Source organism: Rhineura floridana, chromosome 15 (genome assembly GCF_030035675.1).
Source record: "Rhineura floridana isolate rRhiFlo1 chromosome 15, rRhiFlo1.hap2, whole genome shotgun sequence".
Classification (NCBI taxonomy): domain Eukaryota; kingdom Metazoa; phylum Chordata; class Lepidosauria; order Squamata; family Rhineuridae; genus Rhineura; species Rhineura floridana.
In genome coordinates this window covers 32,129,322-32,154,185 of record NC_084494.1, presented here as the reverse complement: position 1 = coordinate 32,154,185, position 24,864 = coordinate 32,129,322, and the positions used below count along the sequence as shown (strand labels likewise).

The 24,864-nt window shown below is 45.1% G+C and overlaps 1 protein-coding gene across 2 annotated transcripts; it reads right to left on the bottom strand.

The window, feature by feature from the left end:
• Positions 1-1,205: 1,205 nt before the first annotated feature.
• CBLC (Cbl proto-oncogene C) lies at positions 1,206-24,588 on the bottom strand. 2 transcript variants are annotated; one of them, XM_061597408.1, is made up of 11 exons: positions 23,954-24,588; positions 19,518-19,664; positions 16,454-16,610; positions 12,695-12,816; positions 10,516-10,653; positions 9,394-9,481; positions 8,728-8,859; positions 5,603-5,782; positions 5,375-5,491; positions 4,580-4,735; positions 1,206-4,061 (listed from the first exon to the last, which is right to left on the bottom strand). In XM_061597408.1, the coding sequence occupies exons 1-10, from the start codon at positions 24,277-24,279 to the stop codon at positions 4,607-4,609; spliced, it is 1,536 nt and encodes a 511-aa protein (XP_061453392.1). In that variant the 5' UTR covers positions 24,280-24,588; the 3' UTR covers positions 1,206-4,061; positions 4,580-4,606. The 2 variants fall into 2 exon arrangements, with proteins under 2 accessions (XP_061453392.1, XP_061453393.1); XM_061597409.1 differs by having other exon boundaries at positions 1,206-3,873.
• Between the last annotated feature and the right edge of the window lie 276 nt (positions 24,589-24,864).

Sequence of the window (24,864 nt, the reverse complement as noted above, 5' to 3'; positions counted from 1 at the left end):
AACTGCCATCCCCACAGGGAAGAGGGAGAATCAAATTTCACCCCATGGCTCTGTCTCCCACTCTGCTACCCCCTAATAGCACCTCAGATCCACCACCTGACCTTGCCTCAGGATTTCTGAGACCTCTATTTATGTATGTGGCTGCTGCACAGATTCTACTCTCCTCGTCTGGCCTGCACCCCATGGGGTTCTCCATTCCCACCCTCAGGAAGATGCCACTGGGTTCTGCTTGTCTCCTGTATTCCATTCCACCACAGAACATTGATCTGAGCACTGAACAGTTCCCGGAATAGGAGCTGATCTCACCAAACCACCCGGAGCCAGGAGCCACCTCCTCCCCTCCTGGGGAAGGAGGATCAATATATTTGCTGGAGTGCGGAGGAGAGGGGGCCATTCCCCACACAGACCAAAGGGGTTGGAGAACATAGGCCTCAGAGGTTAATAGAGCTGTCCTGCTTGCGAGTCCATGGTGAGGGTCAAGGAAGACAATCCCCCCCACACTGATGAACCATAATCCCCAGATACATTTCCAGCATTTGTAGACCCTTATATGAGACCAAATATACAGACTCTATTCTTCTCATTTTTTGTATGAGAAATCACCCTGCTCCACCCCTTCGGCGTTTTGCAGGCCTCCCAAAGGCATCCGGCTGGCCACTGTGAGAACAGGATGCTGGACTAGGTGGGCCATTGGCCTGATCCAGCAACAGGGCTCTCTTAGGTTCTACTCTCTCCACCCCTGGGAAAATTCCTCCAGGGCCCATGACGTCCTGCACAATATTTTTGGCCATCATGTTGCCATGGTTGTGTTCACAGGTGCTGCTCCTGCGCCTTAGCAGCCTTGCATGGAGAAATTTAGCAGATGAAGCTTTTTTCCTGATCAGGGGTGGAACAAGCTTCATTTGATAAAACTTTCCTTTTCAGGTGCTGTTAATGGCACAGGAGGAGGGCCAATCAAAAAGGTGGCAACCCCTAAACCTTGAATGCTTTCCAATGTTTTTGAACTTATTAAAGGTAACATAACTTGGACTTTTCTTGATGAATTTTTAAGGCATCAGCAAGTATAAGCTTGTCATATGTAGCGTGCTTCCCCACTCCACCCCAAATCGCTATACCCATCAGCATGCATAATATACAATGTAAGCTTTAAAAAAACCAAAAGGAAGGAGAACCTGTTTATTAAGCATTCATACTGATTTGTTCGGACAAAGTTTGTGGGGAGGCCTGCCATTTGAATGTACATTCTGATTTGTGTGTGGGGAGGTTGTACAATGTTGGTGGTCAAGCAATTGTCACCTCACACTTTCCAGGGCATTTTCCTGTCACTTTCGTTATTGCAAGTCCAATGTTGGGGAAGCAGATTCGTTGCACAAGAGTGCCAAATCAGCTTTAAAAGCACAACCTGAATTTGCTGGCATGTGATTAAATCCCACCAAAAACAGTGACAGTCTGGAAGTGCCCTATAAATGCATATTTCTGTTGCATGTTTGAACTTGAAGTTTTGATATTCAGTCTTCGTCACTAGAGTATCGGTGCCACCTTGTGGACATGGCTACATAACATTCATTCAACTTAAAGAAAACCATTTTGCAGATAGCCAGCTTGAAATGGTAGCCTAAACTATCCCTTTTGCTGCTTCTAACACAGGCTAGATTCTGCCCTGGCGCAAGAACTTCTGAAATAAAAATCTGGCATTACTCCTTCTGGTTCACCTCCAAAAGAAAAAGAAGGCAGAAAAGCAATTTACAAAAATCAGTGGCCTGCCAAAAGTGACGTAGATAGGCAAGGAATGGCACTCAGGATGCACTTAGCGGTGATGACATGGATGCTGTCCAGTAGGTTCCCTTGCCTTGACATTAGCACCACTGCCATCCTCATCAGGAAAGGGGGAAGCACTTGTGATAGTTGCATTGGCCGGAATGAAAATCACCATTTCCCAGCAATTATGCTTTGAGAGCTGCAGAGTGGCTTTTTTTTTTTTTGCTGGTCAGTACGCTTGGCTGAATGATGTGGTTCATGATCTTTATTGTTTTTAGCCAAAGGCCATCACAATACAATACAGGAAGAAGAAATTTTAAGAAAGCACATTAAAATTACCAACGATAAAAGTACAGCATCCTAAGATAAGAAAGGATAAGATTCATAAACTCATTACAACATAATAAAAATACAATAACACCCCATTTGAGTATATTAAGACCCCCGGGGAGGATTTAAAATTAAGAATACTAATTTAAGGACACCTCGGAGGTAGACGGCAATTGTTTTAAATATCTAACTCTCACTTTCCCTGTGGCTACCTGCGTGGTTACAAAAATATCACTACCCGCAAGAAGAACGCAGGTTTGCTCCAGCAGTGGTCTGTTTGACAGCAGGTGACGGATTGGAGAAAAAAGTTTGAGCCTAAGTGCATTATTCAATGGGCATCTCCATAAATAATGGACAATATCCTCAACTTCTCCTGAATTACATATACAATGTCTTAAATAAACTGGGACCCTCGCATATCTCCCATCTAGAAAGGCCGAAGGCATAGATCGAAAATGTAATGCTGTAAAGGCCTTTCTAAGTGAGGGAGTGGTTAAAAAGAAAAAATAATGTTCAATGCCAAAAGCGGTTTTAAAGAGAGGATACCAGTAGGAAAAAGACGACTGTGATGAAGAGAACAAGTCCCATCACTTAGAATATAAGAATATTCTTTCCTTATAAAGCTGTTTCACTCACGATGAGACATAAGAAGGAGGAATTTCCATGCTAATCCCATATGTGGCCAAGAGAAGTTTGGTACGCATAAACCAGGTGTTATGAGATGGGTTCTTAAGTTGTTCCAAAAAACACTTCTTAGGGAGACGAGCCTCATCCATATTAGTGAGCTTCAGCCAGTACATGGCCAGGGCTGCATGAACAGCCATAGATTGTAAGCCCGTTTCCATCCTTAAAAGGGGGGCAGGGGTGCCTTGAGGAGGAGCAAGTATAGATCTCAGAAAGGTGTTCTGGACTGTCTCGAGCGCTGAAGGATTAGCATGCCCCCAGATCTCAGCCCCATAAAGAAGCTGAGGAACAACTTTTCCATGGAAAACCTCAACAGCAGGGGAGACCAGAGACACCCCTTTAAGTTTTAAATAACTAAGTAATGAAAGAACAGAGTGGGATACTTTCAACTTCAGCATGTCAAAGTGAGGTTTCCATGCAAAGTTAACATTGAATGCTAGGCCGAGATATCTAGCGCTACGGAGCTGGACAATATGACAACCATTGAGTTTCCAAGTGCGGGTTTTTCTTTTCTTACCAAAGACTACCACACTGGTTTTGGTATAATTAATTGATAATTGTTCGTTGGCGCAAAACTTGCCCAAGCTCCTTAACAACTTCCTCATCCCGATTTGAGTGATGGAGATCAGGGCTAGGTCGTCGGCATACAGTAAAACTGAAAGCTTAATATCTAGAATTGAGGCAGGAAAGAATTCTGGCCCGCGAAGTTCTTGTACAATATTATTGATATAAAGTTAAAATGACAGTGATAGAGTGGCAGTCCTGCTGGGAGAATCGGTATGGTCTGAAGTGAAAAGGCTCCTGGGAGTAGCTGGAAAATAAAAGGACCCACTTGGCTCAGTGCAGCCGGCTTTCTTTGTCGTTGGTGGGCGACATCTGTGCTGTTCAAGGCTTTGGAGAGGTGTGAGCCATCCCTTCCTTCCTTCCTTCCTTCTCCTTGACAAGTAGGAAACATGCCCCAGTGTTCAGTCTTATACTGCAAGAGAGACCATCCTCCAGCTGACCATCAGCTGGTGCAATCCAGGCTGGCGATGGGTGGCTGAAGGCAGAGGGCAGGTGCGCCTGACAGTGCAGCAGATTGTATGGTACAGATAGTGTTAGCTGTGCAAACACAAAATAGATTAGATGACATCTGGCCTTTGGGCAACTTCTGTTGGTGTTGAAGTGCGTGGAAGGTTTTGAGTGACACAGAGTTCCTCCAGTGTGGCTGGCCAGGGGTTGTTCTGGGCTCCAAAGCCCTGCTCAGTCAAGCAGCAAAAGGCACTCTCTGTTCATCCTAACCCAGCTTACTGGGTTGTTGAATAGGAACAAATGAAGCAAGAACTGTAAAGATTTTTTTTTTTTTAACGCTGAAAAAAGTGCAGTGTGGATGAAAAACCGTCTAACCCACCCTCGCCTCCAAGGGCATTGCATTTTAGCCATACAACACTTATATAAGGTAGCAGAGGCTGAGAGATGGATGTTTGCCCAAGGCTACCTGTAACTGGTTAGAATGGGTTCTGCTGAAGGTTTCTGTGTAACCGAGAAGGCTTGCATCCCTGCACCAACAGAAGCTGCTCTGACAGTACAGCCCGCCTTTCTGATTTCCTCCCCACCCCTTTCCATTCTTTCTTGCTCTTGCTCCATCCACTTACGCTCTAGCCTTCTATTGCTAGAAGGATCTTGCTCTCATTCAGCAAGGCAGATCTCACATTCTTCAGGGACTGGAGTTTAGTTGATCGCAATTGCAACAACCTCAGTGAATCAACTTAAAGCTTTGGTTGATTAATCTACTGATAGGAAACATGCAGTGATGTCTTTTACTCACCCATCTCTGCTGCCCTCTCAGCTGTAATCAGCTCAGCTGCTGCTCCTCAGGAAATGGAGCGGTCGCCGGGGTGTCCCATGGGACCATGGATGGGGGGCTACCCTGTGGGAGGCTAGGCAAGGGACGATGCTGGATCCATTGGGCAGAAGCGGAGGCCTGAAGAGGAGAGTTGATGAGTTGGCATTTGCGGGCACATCTGGAACGTTGAGAGAGTGCCAGAGGCACCACCCTCCTCTGGTTGGTTTTCTGCCCCCTCTCTTGTGTTCCTCCTCCTTTCCCAGGGCAGCAGGTGTGTACTGTGCGCACACCACATTGTGCCTGGCTGGGAATCCTGGCCGCCACTTCACTGCAAAGCAGGGTGTGTGCATACGTGCAATCTACAGGGGAGCAGTAGAAAGGGGAAGGGTGTGCGTAACCCGCCCTGCCTGTCACTCCCCCCCCCGCCAGCAGTCTTCTTTCCTCATTTCACAGAAAAAAACACTGTTTCTGGAAACCCAGTTGGAGGAGAGCATAGGGGGAAATGGTGGGTGAGGAAAGGGTTAACCCTATCCTGCTTGCCTCCCTGCCACTTCTCCACCACAGATTGTGCCCCGCTGCTTTGTGGAAAAGCAGCAGCAGCCAGAGTCCTCTCGGCCCCACGTCTGCGGCTTGAACATGTCGATCAGCTCTGTGGCTGGCTGGTGCCCACTAAACTCAATGAGCAAACCTCGAAGTACTGGCCAGAGCCCCTCCTTGCCTCTGTCTCCACCCTGAAAACTATACGCAAGAACACAGGGCTCCATGAGCATCATTCACCTGGTAGTCAGGAGTGGGTAGGGGGGCCTTCTTCTGCCTCTGGAGATCTATCCGAGGTGGTACTGGGGGTTTTTGCAACTCAGGGTTCAGGCATGGAGAGGAGACGGCATCTGCTGTCTGGGGTGGGGTTGGCGAGGAAGAGAAAGAACAGAGTCAATCCCGATCTTGCCCCTTTTGCCACACTCCCCTGCCACCCAAGGTTACATCTCATATACCACTCTGACTGACCCCTTTTGCCTGGCGCATCATGGCCAGCTCCTGCAGCACTGCCTGAATGTCCTCCAGGTCCCCCTCGTCCCCGTCTTCCTCCAGGCTTCCTCCTCTTTTGTAGCTGAAGGGGTCAATGAGGATATCTTCGTGGCCCCAGATCTTCCGGCGACAGAAGGGGCAGGTGTGGGTCTCCGAGAGCTGGCAGAAGAGAAGGGCTCAGTTAGGGCTTGCTGCCAGCCAGTCTATGACAAGGGCAACTGACTGCTGGAGAGAGGAATGGGGGAGAAATCCAATTCAAAGGTGAATCACATAATCCGCACGCAGCTGTCCTTCGAAATTCATATTTCCCTGAATTTTGCAATGCAGTTCTCCAGCCAAGGAAAGTACACAAAAATGCACATACTGGGATAAGGTGTGCGCAACAATGCATACAGTAGTGAAAATGCCATACAAAAATGACATTAGGGAACGCTGCTTTGCAAAAATGTGTATCTTAGGCAAAATTGCATATAAACACAGGTATATTAGGAGAAATTAACCGTAAAAGGCTGGTGACTTTTCACGAGGGCTTTAAAAACACTAATAAATTGCAAACTGATGTGGAAATGTGGAGAACTGAATTTAAGATTGTAAAAATGAGAAATGGAAGGAAATTGTAATGGACAGATTTGCCCATCCCTAGCCTAAGAGAGGGAGAGAAGTGGTGTTGGTGGTGGGCTAATGGTAGAGGGTCAAAGCACATGTCAGCCTCTCATGATGTTTGCACTGCATGAGAATACTGTTAAGAAATTGGACCTGCAGTAAAATGTTGCAGCATGAAGTTCTGCTGTTCAGGATTCCAGCCATTCCATTCCATTTCCCCCACCCCCTGTCAGTCAACATTCCATGGCCATTAAGTATGCCTTAATGGATTTTTTTTTAGAGGCTTCTCCCCCTCTTATGTCTCTCCCCAAAAAGTTCTTTTTTTTTGTACTTCTGCAAACCTTGGGGTTCCCCCACACCTATAGAAACCTCCTGCTTATGCGTGGGTGGTGCTGTTTTGGCTGCATATGGAATGACACTCACACCTGAACATTGGAAATAGAGGGATTGATATGAGCTAGGATGCAGAAGAAGTGGGTTAAACTGTCAGAGTCACAGGAGAGAGTGATGCTATATCCTTGCTGTACACTTAAAGCACCTTTATGTCACTTTAGCAATCATGGCTTTGCCCAAAGAATCCTGGGAACTACAGTGTATGTGGTTTCCTCTCCATTTTAGCATCCCAACAACCCTGTGAGGTAGGTTAGGGTGAAAGGTAGTGAGAGGCCCGAGATGACCCACCTAAGGTTTGTCGCTGAGTGGAGATGTGAACCATGGTCTCTCCAGTCTAAATCCTACTTACTGACTGTTATATGCACTAGATCTCTGTACTGAGTTATTAAAACATTGTCATAGTATGGGCCAGAACTGGTTATAGTTTATTGCTGAACGATAAGGAGAAGTGATCTTTGAAATGTGCTGAGGAGACTAAAGAGAGTGAAGGAGATCCTAATGAATTGCTAATGCAAATAGGTGGTTAAGCCTGATTGAACTGATAAATTTAAATGCATGGGGAACCAACTTCTCAATGCTTTGCACCTCTATCTCAAATTTTAATGATTTTCTTAATGGTTTATGAAAGCTTAGTGAGTGCTCTGGGGTTAGATAATATTTCAATGTCACATTTCAAAATGTGCCATCACATGTATTAAATTAGGAAGAAACATTTAGAAGCAGTAAATTAGGGAGGGGAAACTTGTGGCCCTCGAGATGTGGCTAGACTACAACTCCCATCGTCACCCCTGACCATTGGCCATGCTGGCTGCGGCTGATGGGAGTCCACCAATATCTGGAGGCCTGCAGGTTCCCCCATGCTGAATGGACCAAGGCTTAAGCAAGATGGCATCATGGGGATCTGCCCCTCTGCCTTCCAATAATCCAACTGGGTGTCTCTGGCTTCAGAAAAAAGAGGTGGAGACGCATTGAAGCCAGCACAACTGCAAGTGTGTCTCCAATTTAATGTTTCCAAACTCATTTTTTAAAAAAGAAATATGCAACAGACGTAGGAAAGGAGAAGAGAAATTTTGAAAAGGGGGCAGATTAGCAAGAAGACTTAAACCTTTAGAATCTGTCAGAATAGGAAACATAGCCAAAATGTCATTGTAACTTGTCTAAAATGTTAGGATGTGATCAGTAGTGCAGTGGCAATTTCAAGTGCAGGGTCCCTTCACATTAGGCAGAGCCACACCCTCTCTCCCTTTTTTGCTGCTGAGTTGATCCTTGTTAATGCCTTGTCCCACAACAGACATCCCTAGCAGCAATAAGCATCAAAGGGAGGAGTGTTAGCTAGTAAGAAGAGACTTCTCTGTGGCTGACTCACTTCCTTTCACTCTGACTGGCTCCAATGAGCAGGAAAGGAAAAGAAAACATGTTAGAAGACTCTTCTCAGTGGCTAACGCACTCTCCTTTCATGCTGATTGCCTCACAGAACGCTGGAGACATAGGGATCCTGCTGGGACCCTGCTCCCAAAAAAGCAATGTGTCTAAGACCCCGGACCACTACATCCCTGGATGTGACTGACTGGAACATATCAAGACAAAATGAAGGTCTTTGAGATAAAGGAAAACAAGATACAAACCTCTGCAGTTCTTTCACCTACCAAAGGGAAGGCATTTTCAGACTTTTTACAATGCAGGAACTGAATTTTAAGCAATGGGGCTTTCCCTTTTAAATATAGCCCCCCCCCCCCAAAAAAAAGCCATTGGTACAAATATTAGAGGAGAGTCCTAGACTCAGGCTGCATCCACACCATATATTTCAAGCACATTCAAAGCGCAAAGAATCCACAAAGAATCCTGGGAAGTGTACTTTGTAATGGGTGCTGAGAATTGTAGCTCTGTGAGAGGCAAACTACTGTTCCCAGGATACTTTTAGCGGGGAGGGATGTGCTTGAAATATGTGCTGTGTACAACGCCTCAATCAAAGTCATAAAAGAAAGAGGTGAGGAGACGGCAAGATGGCGCTTCATGCGAGGCGCAGGCCACCTTCAGAATGCAGCCAGGCCCACCCTCGCTGGGCTGAGCGGCAGAAGCCTGGGAAAGGCCAGAGGTCTGGAGCTCACCTGCCACGTGTCAAGGCAGCCCCGGCAGAGAAGGTGCCCGCAAGGCTGGATTCGGACATCCTTGTCGTTTTCGGCACAGATCTTGCAGAGCTGGAACGTGGAGCCCACTTGGCAGTAGAGTTCAAACTGCTCCTGCAGGAAAAGCAGAGAAAGGGGCTGGAACGAAAGCCTGATATAAAAAGAGGCAGTGTGGTGTAGTGGCTGGAGCATCCGTCTAGGACATGGATTGCCAATGTGGCACTTGTGGTGCTTACAGGGTCCCGTCCCCTCCCTGCTGAAATTGCGCTTGAAAAAAAGCCCTTTATTGGCTGCAAGAGGTCTTTTACCCCCAAGCCTAAATGAGCAGGCACATATTTTATGTAGAGTTGCTAGGTTCAGGGCTTGAGACTGATCCTGTATCTTTAGGAGAAGAGAAAGTCAGTCAAGTTGAGGTGTTCTTGCAACGCTGTAATGGGAAAAACCACAAGGTGGAATTCTCCCTTCCCCCTGCACAACTTTTAAAGATACAGAAGACCTCTTGGTTGCCTGGCCTCCTGTTGTGCCTAGCAAGGTACATTCTCTCCATTCAGAGGGCTTTTGTGCCTAATTTTAAAGCCCAAAGTCTTCCTGACGTGGTCATGTTGGGGGAGGAGGGCAAGGCCCTGGCGGATGGGTGAGTAGACTTACTTGCGAGACCTGGATTCGGTTCTGTGATGACACCTCTGTCAACTCTGCCAGATTTGGATTCACCTTCTTCCCATCTGGATACAAGTAGCTGCAGGAGGCGGTGAGATGGAGCAGGTCAGACCAACGTTGCAATCCATTCATGGATTTTTGTGGGGGGGAGCGAGATGTTGTGGGGCAGTAAAAACATACAGATTCATGACACTACTCTAATCACATGTTGTCAGAGTCTCAGGGGCGCATATATTTTGGATTTGGCAACCTTCGCAATTGCTGCCTTCAGCTTCAGCAACAAGACTTTAAAAGTTTGAGATTGCAATCCTAGATACACATTTACCTGGGAGTAAGTCCCACTGAAACCAGTAGGGCTTACTTCTGAGTAAACATAGATAGGTTTGCAGTGTATTTTTTTAAAAGTATCCCTCAATACTAAGTTTCAAAAAGCGCTTTTAAAATTCAAAAAGTCAACTGTAAATTCTTTAGTTTAATTGAGTGAATGCAAAACTATTTCAGTTACGTGTTATAGTGGTTAGAGCGCCAAACTAGGACCTAGCAGACCAGAGTTCAAATCCTAGTTCTATGAAGCTTACTGGGTGAACTTGGATCAGTCACTATCTTTTAACCTAACCTGCCTGACAGGGTTGTTGTGAAGATAAAATGGGAAGGGAGAGAACCAAGTTGAGACCTATCCCAGTCTGTGTCTGTGATGGAATTGCTTTTTAATATGGTCCACGACTGATGCTGTTGGAGATGGCTGATTCATAGGGTCGCCATAAGTCGTAGTCGACTTGAAGGCACATAACAACAACAAACTGTTTTTAAAAAAATCTTTTTAATCTTAGAAGATGTTTTGAAAGCTTTTTTAAAGAAATGTTTTTAAAGGTGTTTTGTTTTAATGTGTTTTAAAGTTTGTTTTTATGATGTTTTAAATTTTTTTAGTGCTTTTGTTTGCCACCCTGGGCTCCTGCTGTGATGAAGAGCGGGATATAAATAAAACAATAAATAAATAAATCTATGCCACCACAATCGATGAGACGAAAGATGGGATATCACACCACCACCACCAACATGACATTCACACCTCCAGCCCCATCACCCCCACAACCCCTGATGCCCATCACTTACAAGCCTTCCTTGTGTCCATCAATCAGTGCCTGGAAGAGAGGCTTCTTCTGTGGGATGGTCTGCAAGATCCTCCCGTCTTCCGTCACGTAGCCGATGGCCCATTGGCCAAGCCGGGTGCAGCTTAGTCGAAAAATGTAGCTGAGACAGAGAGATTCATTGATAGGTCAATATCATGGCAGTATAGTAGGGGGAGCTGTTGCCACAGAAGGCAGCACAAACGGCTCTTTAAGAAAATGGTTCTCAAACTGGGATACAAGACACATGGAAAATGGAGAATTCCAAAGAGAAGAGGAACTTGTAACAGGCCGAGCCGCCGGAAACATTTTTGTTGGAGCATTTAAGGAGGAGCTAGACAGTCATCTGCTAGGGATGAGAGGATCATAGGAAGCTGCCTCATACCAAGTCAGAACCTTTGTTCATCTAGCTTAGTGTTGCCTACACTGACTGGCAGTGGCTGTCCAGGCCCACTCAAAGAGGAAGAGTGTTAGCTCAGTGGTAGAGCATCTGCCTTGCATATGGAAGACCCCAAGTTCCATCCTCAGCATCTCCATGTAGGACCAGGAAAGGACCCTGTCTGAAATGCTGGAGAGCCACTGCCAGGCAGTGTCAGTACTGAGCTAGCTAGAACAATGGGCTGACTCAGTATAAAGTAACTTCCTATGTTCCTGTGTTTCAGGCAGGACTCAGTCTTTCCCAGCTTTACCTGGAGATGCCTGGGACTTTCTGCATGCAAAGCACATGCTCTGCCACTGAGCTGCAAGATTCTTGCATGGGGCTGGACTAGATGACCCCAAGATCCCTTCCGACTAAAATTCTATGATTCTCCAGCAGCAGAAATCCAGTGCTGCAGCCACCCAATCTGCTACGTTAACAGTAGGAGCTGCAGAGAAGCAGGAAAGCAGTGAGGGCTTATGACTATAGCAGCAACACCCCCGCCTTCCTTTGTTCATAGGTGTTAGGAAGCAGCCTGAGGATGCCTCCAGACTGTCAATATTTTGTGTGAGGGATTCATGTGCACGCCAGGACTTTAGACTTGCACAATTAAAGCACATTAAAGCACTCTGTTGCCTGAGCGCAACAAATCCACTTAAAACAAAACCTGGACTTTTTGTGGTTAGGAAAGTGATGGGAAAATGTACTGGAAAAGTTTGGGATGAATGAATGATTAACGGGAAGACCCTGCAAGCAAATCTGGATGAATGCATGATGAATGCTCATTGTCATATAACCGCCCCATAAATAAATCAGAACAAATTCTCAGTAACCAAGAAGGGACTTAGATCACATCCACACCACATATTTAAAACATTTAAAGCACATGCCTTCCTTCAATGAATCCTGGGAACTATAGTTTCTTAAGGATTCTGAGAGCTGTTAGGAGCCCCCCCCGAGCTGCAATTCCTAGCACCTTCAATAAACTACAGTCCCCAGGCTTCTTTGGGATAATCCATGTGCTTTAAATGTGTGTTAAATGTGCTTTAAATGTAATTTAAATGTGGATGTGACCATACTCTAACCACCACATAAACTTTTAACAGCAAATCATAGAATCATAGAATAGTAGAGGTGGAAGGGGCCTACAAGGCCATCAAGTCCAACCCCCTGCTCAGTGCAGGAATCCAAATCAAAGCATTCCTGACAGATGGCTGGCCAGCAGCCTCTTGAATGCCTCCAGTGTGGGAGAGCCCACTACCTCTCTATGTAATTGATTCCATTGTTGTATGGCCCTAACAGTTAGGGAGTTTTTCCTGATGTTCAGTCGAAATCTGGCTTCCTGCAACTTGAGCCCATTATTCCGTGTCCCGGACTCCGGGACGATCGAGAAGAGATCCCGGCCCTCTTCTGTGTGGCAACCCTTCATGTACTTGAAGAGTGCTATCATAATCAGGATGAATGCTGAATAAACAGGTCATCTGGAGGAGCCCTGGGATGACCAGTTGCATCCTAATGCCAGAGTTGGACTAATCCATAGATCATTATGTGCAGAGCAGTAGGCCACATGCATCCTTGTGCATTTGCATCCTTATGTATTTGGTGGTACATAATGATTTCTCAGTGCTTGCAGGAGATCCTGATCACACATGCCCTATGCCATGTCTAGTCTGGGCCTGAGGAGCCCAGTTCATTAGTGACAGAAGAAGACCTGCTCAGGTATGGCCACTAGAGGGTGCCATTTTACCTGCCAGGCTTGCTGGTGTACGCCTGCAGCCGCACCTTCACTTCGTCATAGGTGAGGAAGGCCATATACCCTGGGTGCGTGACTGCGAGGTACGTCCAGTTCTTCAGCAGTGTCGGCCAAGGCTACAAGGAAGGGAGCAGAGAGGTGATATCAGGAGGCGGCTGGGAGCCGTTAAGAACATAAGACAAGGATCCTTTTTCAGTCCGAGGGCTGCATTCCCTTCTGGGCAACCTGCTGAGGGCCACATGCTAGTGGTGGGTGGGGGCAAAGGAGCAATGAACTGAAATTTTACCTTTGGAGAGTGGGGCAGTTTCTACGCGCACTCACGCGCCCCTCTCTCCCCCCATCCAAGCATGCAAGAGGCATTAGCAGAGCTCAAAGACACATTCCGTCCAGGCAAAAACACGCATGGCGGATGCAAAGCAGGGCCGATGAGGGGCCTGGCCTAGGAAGAGGGGGTGTGACTAGGGAGGAGGCGTGGCCTGGAAAGAACCCTGAGGGCCAGAGAAAGAGGACTGGAGGGCGCATTTGTCCCCTAGGCAAGAGGTTCCTCACCCCTGACATAAGGTCCGTCTATCCCACCATTCTTTCCCCCAGAAATCAGCAACCAGATGCTTACGGGAAGGCCACAGGGAGAGCAAGAATGCAGCCAGCGTTGTTGCTGCCCAGACACTGATGGACTCAACTGACAGTTAACATTCCTGGAGGCCACTGAACATGCTCAGTCCTCATTGGACTGTGTTGAGGGTTTTAAAAAAACACTGTTTAAAAAATGAAATAGAATTTGTACTTCTGCGAATCTAAGATTTCCCCCAAGCATGTTGATACTTCCCTATAGTGGTCCTGATTTAGCTCCAATCCTACCATCACCCAGCCCCCTGAGTTCACTATTAGAGGAAACAACACACACATGTTTTTTTGCATGATCTGTTACGTTAAGTGGGTGTTGTTGCTTTGCTTGTTAGAAAACTGAATACACCTTCTCCCCCCCACCTGAGTAAAATTAAACTGCGCTAAGAGATGGAAACTATAACTGCTGACCCCCGTCTCACCACCCACGCATGGCAGCTTGAGCGATGGACCTAAAGCAGCCACATCCTGCTATGTGGTCAGCTACCTTCCTTGCAAAAGGCACACTAGAGAGTAAACCTGTAGAAAAGACAAAGATCATCCCTGGAGTGGGGGAGGAGTGGAGGTGATTGGTGTAAAGGAGACATTCAGTTGTCAGACCCAGCCAGCATTTCAGTCCCATTTGCAAGGCTGACCTGAAAGCTTACGGAAAGTCAGTTTCCCCGTCTCTGAAATACGGAGTTCTACATTCTGGAATAGCATGGCTCAATTCTTAGGTGGGGTGCATTCCAGGTAGGGATGGCGGGAGAAATTTCATTCAGTTTGCACTTGAAAGTGAAGCTACCTAATTCTCACTTTCTGAAACAATGTGCCTACTGAAACACCGCCATCCTTTCAAATTCGCACTTTGCTGAATTTTGTAATGTAGTTCTTCAGTCTAGTAATGTGTACTCTAGGGTAAAGTGTGCATAAATTAGCAAATATGATGTATAAAATGCATCATATTTGGGAAAATTGCTTTGCAAAAATGTGTACATGAGGAGAAATTTGCTGACAAATTTTCATGAGGACTTCAAAAATGCACAAGCTGGTGTGGAAACGCGGAGCGCTGAATTAAACGGGGGGGGGATGAGAAAAAAAGAGAAAACAAAATCAACTGATTTGCCCATCCCTGATTCCTGGATTGGGGTTCCCCTGGGGACAAATATGCCCTTTCTTGGGGCAAGACATGGACCCTGGTGAGAGGAGGGTCGCTTTCTGTTCCTTAAGGAAGGGGAGTCTGAAATGGAACTTGTTTGATCTTTTCTTGCTAGTCTGATGTGGGCAAGGTCTCTTATCATTAGGTCTCTTAATTATGAACTGTTGAATGAATTGTGGGTATAACATTGATATGATTGGAAATGGATGTTGTTAACTAACCAACTGGTATGTTTTATAAACTATAATTGCTCACTTGGTAATATTGTAATGCATTCTTAATTATAGTTATTAAATATTATTTATTTATTATTTATTTAATTTAATTTATATACCGCCCTAAGCCAAAAAGGCTCTCTGGGCGGTGTACATAGAGGATAAACAAGAAAATATATGAATAGAACAAATATAAGAAAATCAAAAAGCAAAACAAACAAAGAACAAAAACCAAACAACATCAGAATATACCAGTAATGAAATACTGTTTTAAAATACACTATAAAACCTAAATATAGGTTAGGTTAAGGGGTATTAAATATTTATATCACTTCCCACTAAAAAAGTCCCAAAGCAATTTACAACCCAAGTAAAAAAAATAAAAATAAATTCATATAAACATATTGACTAAATGACTGGTATCTTTTATGAACTGTAATTATTTAATTGCGAATATTGCAGCCATTACATGCCAAAGAGCGCTGTTAACCCAACAGCTCATACAGGCATGAGAATCGGCTTTTAAATAGAGCTTGTTTTAGAATTGTTAATGTTGTATTGTATTGATATTTTGATGTTCTGATGATTTGCATTTGTATGCTGGTCTTTGACTGTAATAAATTTTATTCTTTCATTCATTCAATATTGTAATACATTATAACTATTTATTTATTTAATTTACATCCCACTTTTATTTATTTATTAGACTGATATCCTACCCCTTCTCCCACAAAGAGCCCAGGGTAGCACTATGGTTATTACATTTAGTTTAGGTTAGGCTTATTAAATGTATACTTCGATTCCCACTGAAAAAGAGTCCTAAAGTGATTTACAACCAAAGCAAAAAATACAACGATACATTAATGTAACATTGCAAGGTAATTAGTGCTTCCCAAATGCCCGGGCTGGGAGGGGGAACAACTTTGCCTACCACCAAAATGATGACAAGGTTGGGGCCAGGTGGGTCTCCCTGGGAAAAGCATTCCATAAAAGGGGGGCAGGGGAGAGGGAGAGGCCTGTTCTCTAGTTGCCACTCTCTGGACCTGCCTTGCAAGTGGCTCACAGACAAGGGATGATGGGATGATGATCTCAGGATCCAGGCAGGTTCCTTTAAATTGTCTATCCTGGGAATCTCTTTCAGTAGAATTTATTTGTGGAAAATGTTGTTTACACAATAAATTGACTATTGCTATGGCTGCCTTTAGCCTGTCATATGGCTGGTGAAGTTTTTCCTGGCATGGAAACAAATTTATTTTTGTTCGTTCAGTGAGGACAATAATGAAAAAAGGCGATCCCACCCTTAGGACATTTCTGCACAACACTATTTGACTGATAATTTCCTCTTTGCAGGATCCCTGCAAATTGTAGTTCTGGGAAAGAGGGAGGCTAAGGAATAACAAAGAATCCTCAATATTGTCTCGTGAAACTACAGTTCCCAAGATTCTTTGCAGGAAGCCATGACAGTCATAGCAGGCTCAAATCAATGGGAGTTTATAGTGCAGATATGCAGCTGGAGTCACTAGCAGGAGATTTTGAGACTGTAGATACTGCAATATGGGTGATGCTAGCTTAAAATTCTAGACCGATAAAATAAAATCTTGGTTTCTAAGCTGATCCAAATCAGAGCAAGTTTCCCAAAATTTCAGCTTTCCCCTCCCCAAGTCTTCCAATTTTGATTATTTTGAGGGTGAAGAGTCAAAGTGCAGCAAAACATTTCGTTTTTTCAGTGCTAAGCTCCCCCACCCCGCCCAGATTCCTGTCTGTTCCTGGGTATACCTGAAAGAGGCGGGTGAAAATGTCAAACTCAAATACAGAGATGTGCCCATTGCAGGTGAGGTCAATGGTGGATCTCAGCGCTAAGGCCATTGGGCCCGGATCCACAGGATGGACCTGATGAAGTCCTTCTCGAAATTCGGCCCAGGATACGAGGTTCCTGCAGAGAAAAGAAAGGCAACTGGGTTGACTGCTCTGTACATTAAATTCAGTGTGTGTGTGTGTGTGTGTGTGTGTGCGCGTATAGTGTCATTGGTTTTGATGTGAGGCATATCTACACTGCAAACCGACAGTGGTTTCATTAGTATTTGAGATTCTTCCAAACAATCTGGAGTACCATGTCCAATTTTGCATGCCACATTTTAAGGACGTTGACCTATTGGAACATATCCAGAGGAGGTCAACTAGGAGGGTGAGAGGCCTGGAAACTAAGTCCTGGAAGGAGCAGTTAGAGTTAGGCATATTTAGCCTGGAGATTAGAATATTATGGGGAGACAGAATAGCTGTCTCCAAATATCTGAAGGGCTTTCATGTAACAGATGGAGTAGACTTCTTCCTCTTCTCCCAGGCATTTTAGCATGTGTTTTTACATTGTTTTAAATTTTTAAATTGTGTTTTAAATTGTTTTTAAAAGAAGTGTTTTAAATTTGTATATTTGTTTTTAATGTTTTTAGTTACTGCAAACCGCCCAGAGAGCTTCGGCTATGGGGCGGTATATAAATACAACAAATAAATAAATAAATAATGCTCCAGAGGGCGGGAATCCCAACTGTGGAAATTGCAGGGAAGCAGATTTTGGCTAAATATTAGGAGAAACTTCCTAATGGTAAGAGTTGTTTGACAGTGGAACAGAGTGCTTTAGGATGTGATGCTCTTCCTCTCCTTTGCTGGGATAAGTTTTAAGCAGAGGCTGGCAACCATTGGTTATAATTGCATCCTAAACTGCAGATCCTGCCCTGAGCTCAGGGTCAGACTAGATGACCCAAGATCCCTTCCAAGTCTATGATTATACAAATCCTGGGAATTGTAGCGTGGTGAGCATAAGGGCCACAGCTCAGTGGGACAGCACCTGCTTTGCATGCAGAAGGTTCTAGGTTCAATCCCCGGCCTCTCCAATCAGGACTGGAAGAGATTTCCTGTCTGAAAACCTGGAGAGCTGCTGCCAGTCAGTGGAGACTATACTGACTTAGACGGACCAATGGTCTCACTCAGTATAAAGCTGTTTCCTATGTTCTTATGTGCTGTTAACCAGTGAGGCGCATCACTATTGACTTTCAGGATAAATTTTTAAACATTCCTGTTGACCCAGGCATTTGATGGTTGAGGGAGACCGTTCCTGGCAATCTGAAGATCCCTGATGAAATAATGTTTTTAACTGTGACTGTGTCTTAAAATGTTTCTAACTGTAATTGTATTTTCGAATGTTTTTCACTATTTTTAGAATGCTTTTCTTTTTCTTGTTCAGTTGTTTTTGTCGATATGTCCGCCACCCTGGTCACTTTCAGGAGGAAGGGTGGCGTATAATTCATCATTGTCATTTGATAGAGATTACAAGCCTTTCTCACCGACCTACAATTTCCAGTGTTCTCAGGAAGCATGGAATTATTACCAAGATTATTACTTTAGATCTGTGGTGCTGATATGTCCTGGCTCTAAAGGCTCTAATGAAATTCATCACACAAGCTGTAGTGATGGCCAATAGCTTGGACAATTACATAGAGGATAGTAACAGTGATAGCTAAATGGGGCAATCCATCTTAGAATACCAGAAAATGTAGCTAGACAATTACATGCTTGCTTATGAGTTTTCCAATCATCTGGCTGTTTCTGAAGACAAAAGGTTGGACTGAATGGATCCAGGGAGATGATTTTATATTCATTTATGACATTTATATCCTGTCGTTCCTCCAAGGAGCACAAGGCAGCATATACAGTTCTCCCACCTCACAACAACCGTGCGAGGTAGGTTAGGCTGAGAGAATAATGACTAGCCCAAGGCCACCCAGTGGAATGGGGATTTGAACTTGGGTCTCTCTGGTCCTTGTGCGACCTCCTATTCCAGTCTTGCCTAACCTCAACCACTCCAGACATTTTGGATTCCAGCTCCCATCATCCCTGACCCTTGGCCATACATGTGAGGCTCACAGGATTAGTTGCTTGAACAGCAGAACATCAGAAGAGCCTGCTGGATCAGGCTAATGGCCCATCTAGTTCAGCATCCTGTTCTCACAGGAGCCAACCAGATGCCCTGGACACAAGCAGGCCCTGAGTGCAAGAGCACTCTACCTGTGGTTTCCAGCAACTGGTGTTTGGAAGCATACTGCCTCCGACTATGGAGGCAGAGCATAGCCATCATGGCTAGTAGTCTCCTCCTCTTTTACAGCTGTTCAAGTTGGTCGCCATCTCTGCCTCTTGTGGGAGTGAATTCCATAGCTTAACTTTGTGCCTTGTGAAGAAGTACGTTGTTATTGTCTGTTCAGGATCTTTCAACATTCAGCTTTGCTGAATGTCCGCGAGTTCTGGGGTTATGAGTAGGGTTGCCAGGCTCAGGGCCTGATCCTGATCCTGTATGTTTAGGAGAAGAGAAAGTCAGACAAGTGCAGGTGTTCTTGCAACCCTGTCTTCTGCATCTTCAAAAATTGTGCAGAGGGAAAGGAGAATTCCACCTTGTGGTTTTTCCCATTACAATGTTGCAAGAACACCTGCGCTTGGCTGACTTTCTCTTCTCCTAAAGATACAGCATCAGTCTCAGGCCCTGACCCTGGGAACCCTAGTTATGAGTGAGGAAGAAAAAATTTTCTCTGTCCAGTGAAGACTTGAGCCTGACAGGCTTTTAATTTGTCAGGCTGAGCTGGGGAAGGGCAGCAGCTCAATAGCAGAGCACACTGTTTTCGTGCAAAACATTCAATCTCTGGGCCTGGAGAGACTCTTAGTATCTCCTCTCATGTTATTGTTAGGCTGTGTTGCGTTTCAGTGGCTGTGTGTGTTGCACGTCGGGGGGGGGTATTGCATGGGGGTGGGAACACCAGGCCCAAGAGTCCAGCAGGGAGGCTTTTCACTGTCTCACCGTCCACCCCACGTCTCCCTCCAGAATGTCTGGGCCTCTGGTTTGCTGAGCTGATAGGTGCTGCCTTGGTCTAGGCCTTCGGGGAACAGAGCTTGTAGTTCGGCCACCATGTGACTGAAGATCAGCGACAGCTTAGTCAGATTCCTCCTGTAGAGAAGCAAGAGAGGGGAAAGGCCAGATTAATCAGACAAACACTAGCTGTAGGCTGTAGAAACCCCACAAATGTGTAGTCCTCTACCAACACCTAAGGAGGTAAACACAACCGGGGGATTACAAATAAGAATCGACACAACAGCCCACAGCACTGACTTTTTAATAAACATTCCTGGCTGTATGTTTTGTGACCACGAAGCTTCACTGTTACAGTTCAGCCTGTGTGTGCAACTGTCCAAAGCCCTGCCGAAAAATAAGAAGCAACCTTACAATCTGGTGTTAGTTGGCCTCTTGTGTGTGTATGAAATTATGTGGTTTGTCTTTTTAACAGCAGCAGAACAGGCAGAAATATTACAGGTGAAACACTTTCCTCATCACTGCCTCTCTGATGAGTTGTGGATTCGTTTGTGTGTTAGGGAAGGTAAGAGTTGCAGTGGGAAAGCGGGTTCAGAAATGTCAAAATAGAAGTGCCAACTAGCAAGAAAAAAGCTTGGTCTGGCCTGCTCTTTTACCAATAGTTTGCTAGGGAGGAATTAGCAACTGAATGAGATAAAAATATTATCTGCCAATTGCTGTAGATTAAAAGACTAACGTAGCTAATGGGTTCAAAAGGTGGTGGCCACTCTCTTTCAAGAAGCCAGCCAGCCTTTTCCTGGTACCTTATTCAAAAGGCCTTACTGTGGTCTTATAAAACAGGAGGGGAAAGGCCCTGGTTACTAAGCAACCAGCTCTATCCCAACTGATAAAGGAGAACCAAAGTTCAAACAAACATACATTGCAAGTAGATGGGTGAATGCAGGGAAAACAGCCAACTATTTTTCTTTAATCTGCTCCTGTGCTTCTATCAGCAACTTGATCTGCACACATTAGCAGGCTATCATCCTTCTTCTCTGTGTCATGAAAGACTCTCCTGATGATTTTGCACTCATGTTGGTGTTATTAATCTAGGCTGGGGCTGTGAACACACCAGACATTTAAAGCACACCTCCCCCTAAAGACTCCTGGAATTGTAGTTTACCCATCACAGAGCTACAATCCCCAGCACCTTTAACAAACTGCAGTTCCCAGGATTCTTGGGGGGGTGCGCTTTAAATGTCTGGGGTGTATGCAGCCCAGTAGGCCTTCCTTCCTATTCCATTATTCCACCGCCGTTAGGCAATTCTGCTGAAACATCTAAAGTCAAATCCATCATCACACCTTCCTATCTCTTGCATATAAGACTTCCAGATCCAAGATTTTCTCCTGTTGTACTTTCTCAGACTTTACGGGTGTAACCCAGAGTCCTCCACTATTCTGTTGGGAGTAGGAGTGCTCCTCCCCAATCTCCAAGTTCTGCCTCTGCCCTACTTGCCAAGTTGGCCAAAGTAGCAATTTGACCAATGCCTGTTTGCGTGTATGTACATATCCATCCTGCAAATGACCCATGACCTTAGGGCCATAGCTCAGTGGTACAACATCTGCTTTGCATGCAGAAGGTCCCAGGTTCAGTCCCCAGCACCTCCAGATAGGACTCCGACCCTGGAGAGCCACTGCCACTCAGTGTAGACAGTACTGAACTGGATGGACCAATAGTCTGACTCAGTATAAGGAGATCCCTATGTTCCCTGCAAGGAAGGCTAAAGTATATATAACTTTCTATACAGCCTTCGGGGAAAGGCTGTAGCACAGTGGTAGAATGTCTCCTTTGCATGTAGAAGGTTCCAGGTTCAGTCCCCAGCACCTCCATGTTAGGGATGGGTGAGAATTTCGATTCAGTACGCATTTCAAGCAGAATATATAAAATCCACACTTTCTGAAACAATATGAGAACTGAAACACAGCCATCCTTCAAAATTCACATTTATTAGAATTTTGGGATGCAGTTCGCCAACTAAACATTAACAAAAACGCATATATTAGTGTGTATTAAAATGAATACATGAGTGAAAATAACATGCAAACAGGCATGAAATGGTGAGAAATGGCTTGCAAAAATGTGTACCTTTGTCAAAACTGCCTACAAAAATGTGTTTATTTGGAGAAATTCACACTAAAATGGTGGAGAATTTTCATGAGGATTTTTTTTTTAAATTGCAGCTCACTGTACAAGAGTAGAGAACTGAATTTAACATTGGAAAAATGAGAAACAGAGAGAACTGAAACTGACAGAAGATCTGTCAATTTCAGCACTTTCAATTTCTCATTTTTCCAATCTTAAATTCAGTTCTTCGCATTTCTGCAGCAATTTGCGACTTTTTAAAAAAATCCTCATGAAGATTCTCCACCGTTTTAGTGTGAATCTTTCATAATAAACACATTTTTGTTGGCAGTTTTGCCTAATATTCACATTTTTGCAAGCAATTTCTCATCATATAACGCATTTTTGTGTGTGGTTCACTCATATATGCATTTTTATGCACGTTTTCCCCTAACAGATGCATTTTTTTAACCATTGTTTGGTTGGCGAAGTGCATTGCAAAATTTTGAAGAAGTGCAAATTTCAAAGGATGGCTATGTGTAGGTTCTCATATTGTTTCAGAAAGTGCAAATGGGATAGATTTGGGTTGACATGCGAACTGAATAAAATTTCTCGCCTACCCTTAGTATGAACAGTTTTCTGTGTTCCTATGCCCTGATGTTAAAAAAAACCTTCCACATGGCTGCAAAAATGTCCCCTCCCTCTCTTCACCCAGGTCAGATTGTTTTAAAGCCTAGTAAAGCCCAGGACTCTCAATGATCTTGATGTATTCCAACATTTGAGGTGCACTTGATTTTAAGGTCTGCCCTTTGTAGTAGCAGTGATTTTACCATGACAGAAACTCTGTGTCCCTTAAAAGCTGCAGCAGCATGTAGCAAATAATTCCCAGCAGTATGTTTTCAAGAAAAAGCAGTGCCTCTTTATTTCCAAGCACGCTGTTGCTTAACAGGGCTTTTGTTGAGAAAATAGGGGGGGGGGATCTGATAATTTCAATCCTCCTCATTTTCAACAGTATCACCTTATCACAGAGCATCCATAGGCTTGCTGCTTTTCAAAACTTTTCTGGCTGGTTGCCTGTGCTTATTTAGGAAGGCAGAAATGTAACAGGTGCAGCTTTCCACTAGTGTGCTCGCAACCTGGGAAGGAAGGGAGGTGATGATATACCCTTGCACCTATATCCTAGATTGGGGTAGGCAATGTGGTGCTCTCCAGAAGATGATGAACTACACAGCTTCCACCATCCTTGACCACTGGCCATGTTGCCTGGGGTTGATGGGAGTTGGAGTCCAGCAATATCTGGAGTGCATCTGGAGGGAGGCATGCCTGGCACCATCATTGCCTGTTTTGGGGCACCAGGTGGAAACATTTTTATTCACCCAGGCCTTTAAAGTTTAATTTTCTGTTTGTTTGTAGTCAAGTGGGGAGAAGTTGGATTTTGTTTTTATGTATTTCATAGGTATTTTAGGTTGTTTTATTCTTGTTTTTATATTTGTTTTAATCTTGTATGTCACGTTGAGTTTCTTTTTGAAAAAAAGTGACTTATAAATATAATTAGTAATAACGGTCCCTAAGCTGTGTCAAATTTAAGAGGCCCCATGGCATTACCAAATAATAATAATAATGTGTAATTCTAACAGGAAGCACAATGAAAATAGAAATAATGAATATTTGCAATCAAACAAATTGGAAACTAACAATCTAGCTAATATATAATTATGTAAAACTTGAAATTTAGTAATTTTAAAATTATTATTTAGAGGCTGCTCATAATCCAAGACCCTAACTGTAGCTTGGAAATGGAAACTGCCTTCAAGTTGATCCCGACTTATGGCGACCCTATTAACAGGGATTTCATGGTAAGCGGTATTCAGAGAGGGTTTGCTATTGCCTCTTTCTGAGGCTAGTCCTCCCCAGCTGGCTAGGGCCTGCTCAGCTTGCCATAGCTGCACAAGCCAGCCCCTTCCTTGTCCCCAACTGCCAGCTGGCGGGCAACTGGGCTCCTTGGGACTATGCATACCCACAGCTGCACAGGTGGCAGGACACATAACCCCTGAGCCGCTCACTGTGGGGGTGATCTTTAGTTGTCCCTTGACACCCAGGAGACACAAGTGGGGATTTGAACTCACAGACTCTGGACTCCCAGCCAGGCTCTCCTCCTCACTGTGCTATACCAACTGTAACTGTAGCTTACTTTGCGTGTAAATTCAGCTCTGACGTTGGCTATCCCTGTCCTAGATAGAAGCAGCAAGTGGAGGACAGCATAGCAAGATCTTACAGCGTTCCCTTCAATGGGCAAAATGAAACCCAAATCCTTTTTTGTTTTTACCTGGCAGCTGAGCCCTCTTGAAATATCTCCTCTTTCGCCCTCTTGAAGAGCCTGATGGCTTGTTTAATCTTTTCCAGCAAATTGGTGAGGAAGACTCGAAAGTAGGTTCCTTCCCAGAGCTGGGCCAAACCAGACCCGTGGCGCTCCCGAATAAGCCGCAGATACTGATTTGTCTGGGGCAGCAGGGACGGCAGGTGGGGCGGGCTGTTGCGGAGCCCCAGGCGAGGCTGGCCCACCAGCTGCTGCAACTTGCTCAGCCCCTGCAAAGCTTTCTCCAGAGAGCGGTGGGCTGAAATCCACTGAGGGATCCGTGCTGGAGTTTCCATGGCAGAAGCGCTTTGAAAAAGGCGAGGCTCAGGTGTGGCTTAGCCCAGCCGGCATTTCCTGGTGCCAGGCACAGAGCCAGGCCAGCAGGTTCTGAGCGGGCACTGCCTTGCGTCAGGGAGAGAGTAAGAAAGTGGGGGGGGGGAAGCAGAGAGGGGACGGAAGAAAGGTAGAAAAGTAAGCACCAAAGAGCAGTGAAGGAGGGGGAAAAGCACGAAACCCTGAAAAGGAAACAACAAACATCCTCAAAGAGCGAGAGGCCTTGACATCACACCACACTGCTGTAGAGCACTGCCCACAAACAGGGGGGAGAGTTCAGCAACTGCAGTGGACAAGCTGCGGCCTGCGTAAATCAGGCTTGTTTGACTGCCTAAGGGCATCCCACACACACGCCCACACCCCAGTGCCCTAATTATTCATCTCCCGCTAGGATTTAATATTTATTGGCTACTATTGTACGCTACATGCTGTACAGACCTCACCAGGGCTGGGGAGGCTTTTTCAACCGCACAGGCCACATTCCCTCATGTGCAACCCTCCGGGGGCCACACATACCAGTGCGGTGAGTGGCAAAAAGGCAAAACGCG

Excerpts from the sequence above, each read along its gene's own strand:
- CBLC (XM_061597408.1), bottom strand. The coding sequence starts at position 24,279 with ATGGAAACTCCAGCACGGATCCCTCAGTGGATTTCAGCCCACCGCTCT. Across the intron at positions 19,665-23,953 it reads CAAGAGGGCTCAGCTGCCAG|GAGGAATCTGACTAAGCTGT; the intron begins GTAAAAACAAAA and ends GCTTCTCTACAG. Across the intron at positions 9,482-10,515 it reads GATGGACACAAGGAAGGCTT|CTACTTGTATCCAGATGGGA; the intron begins GTAAGTGATGGG and ends CGCCTCCTGCAG.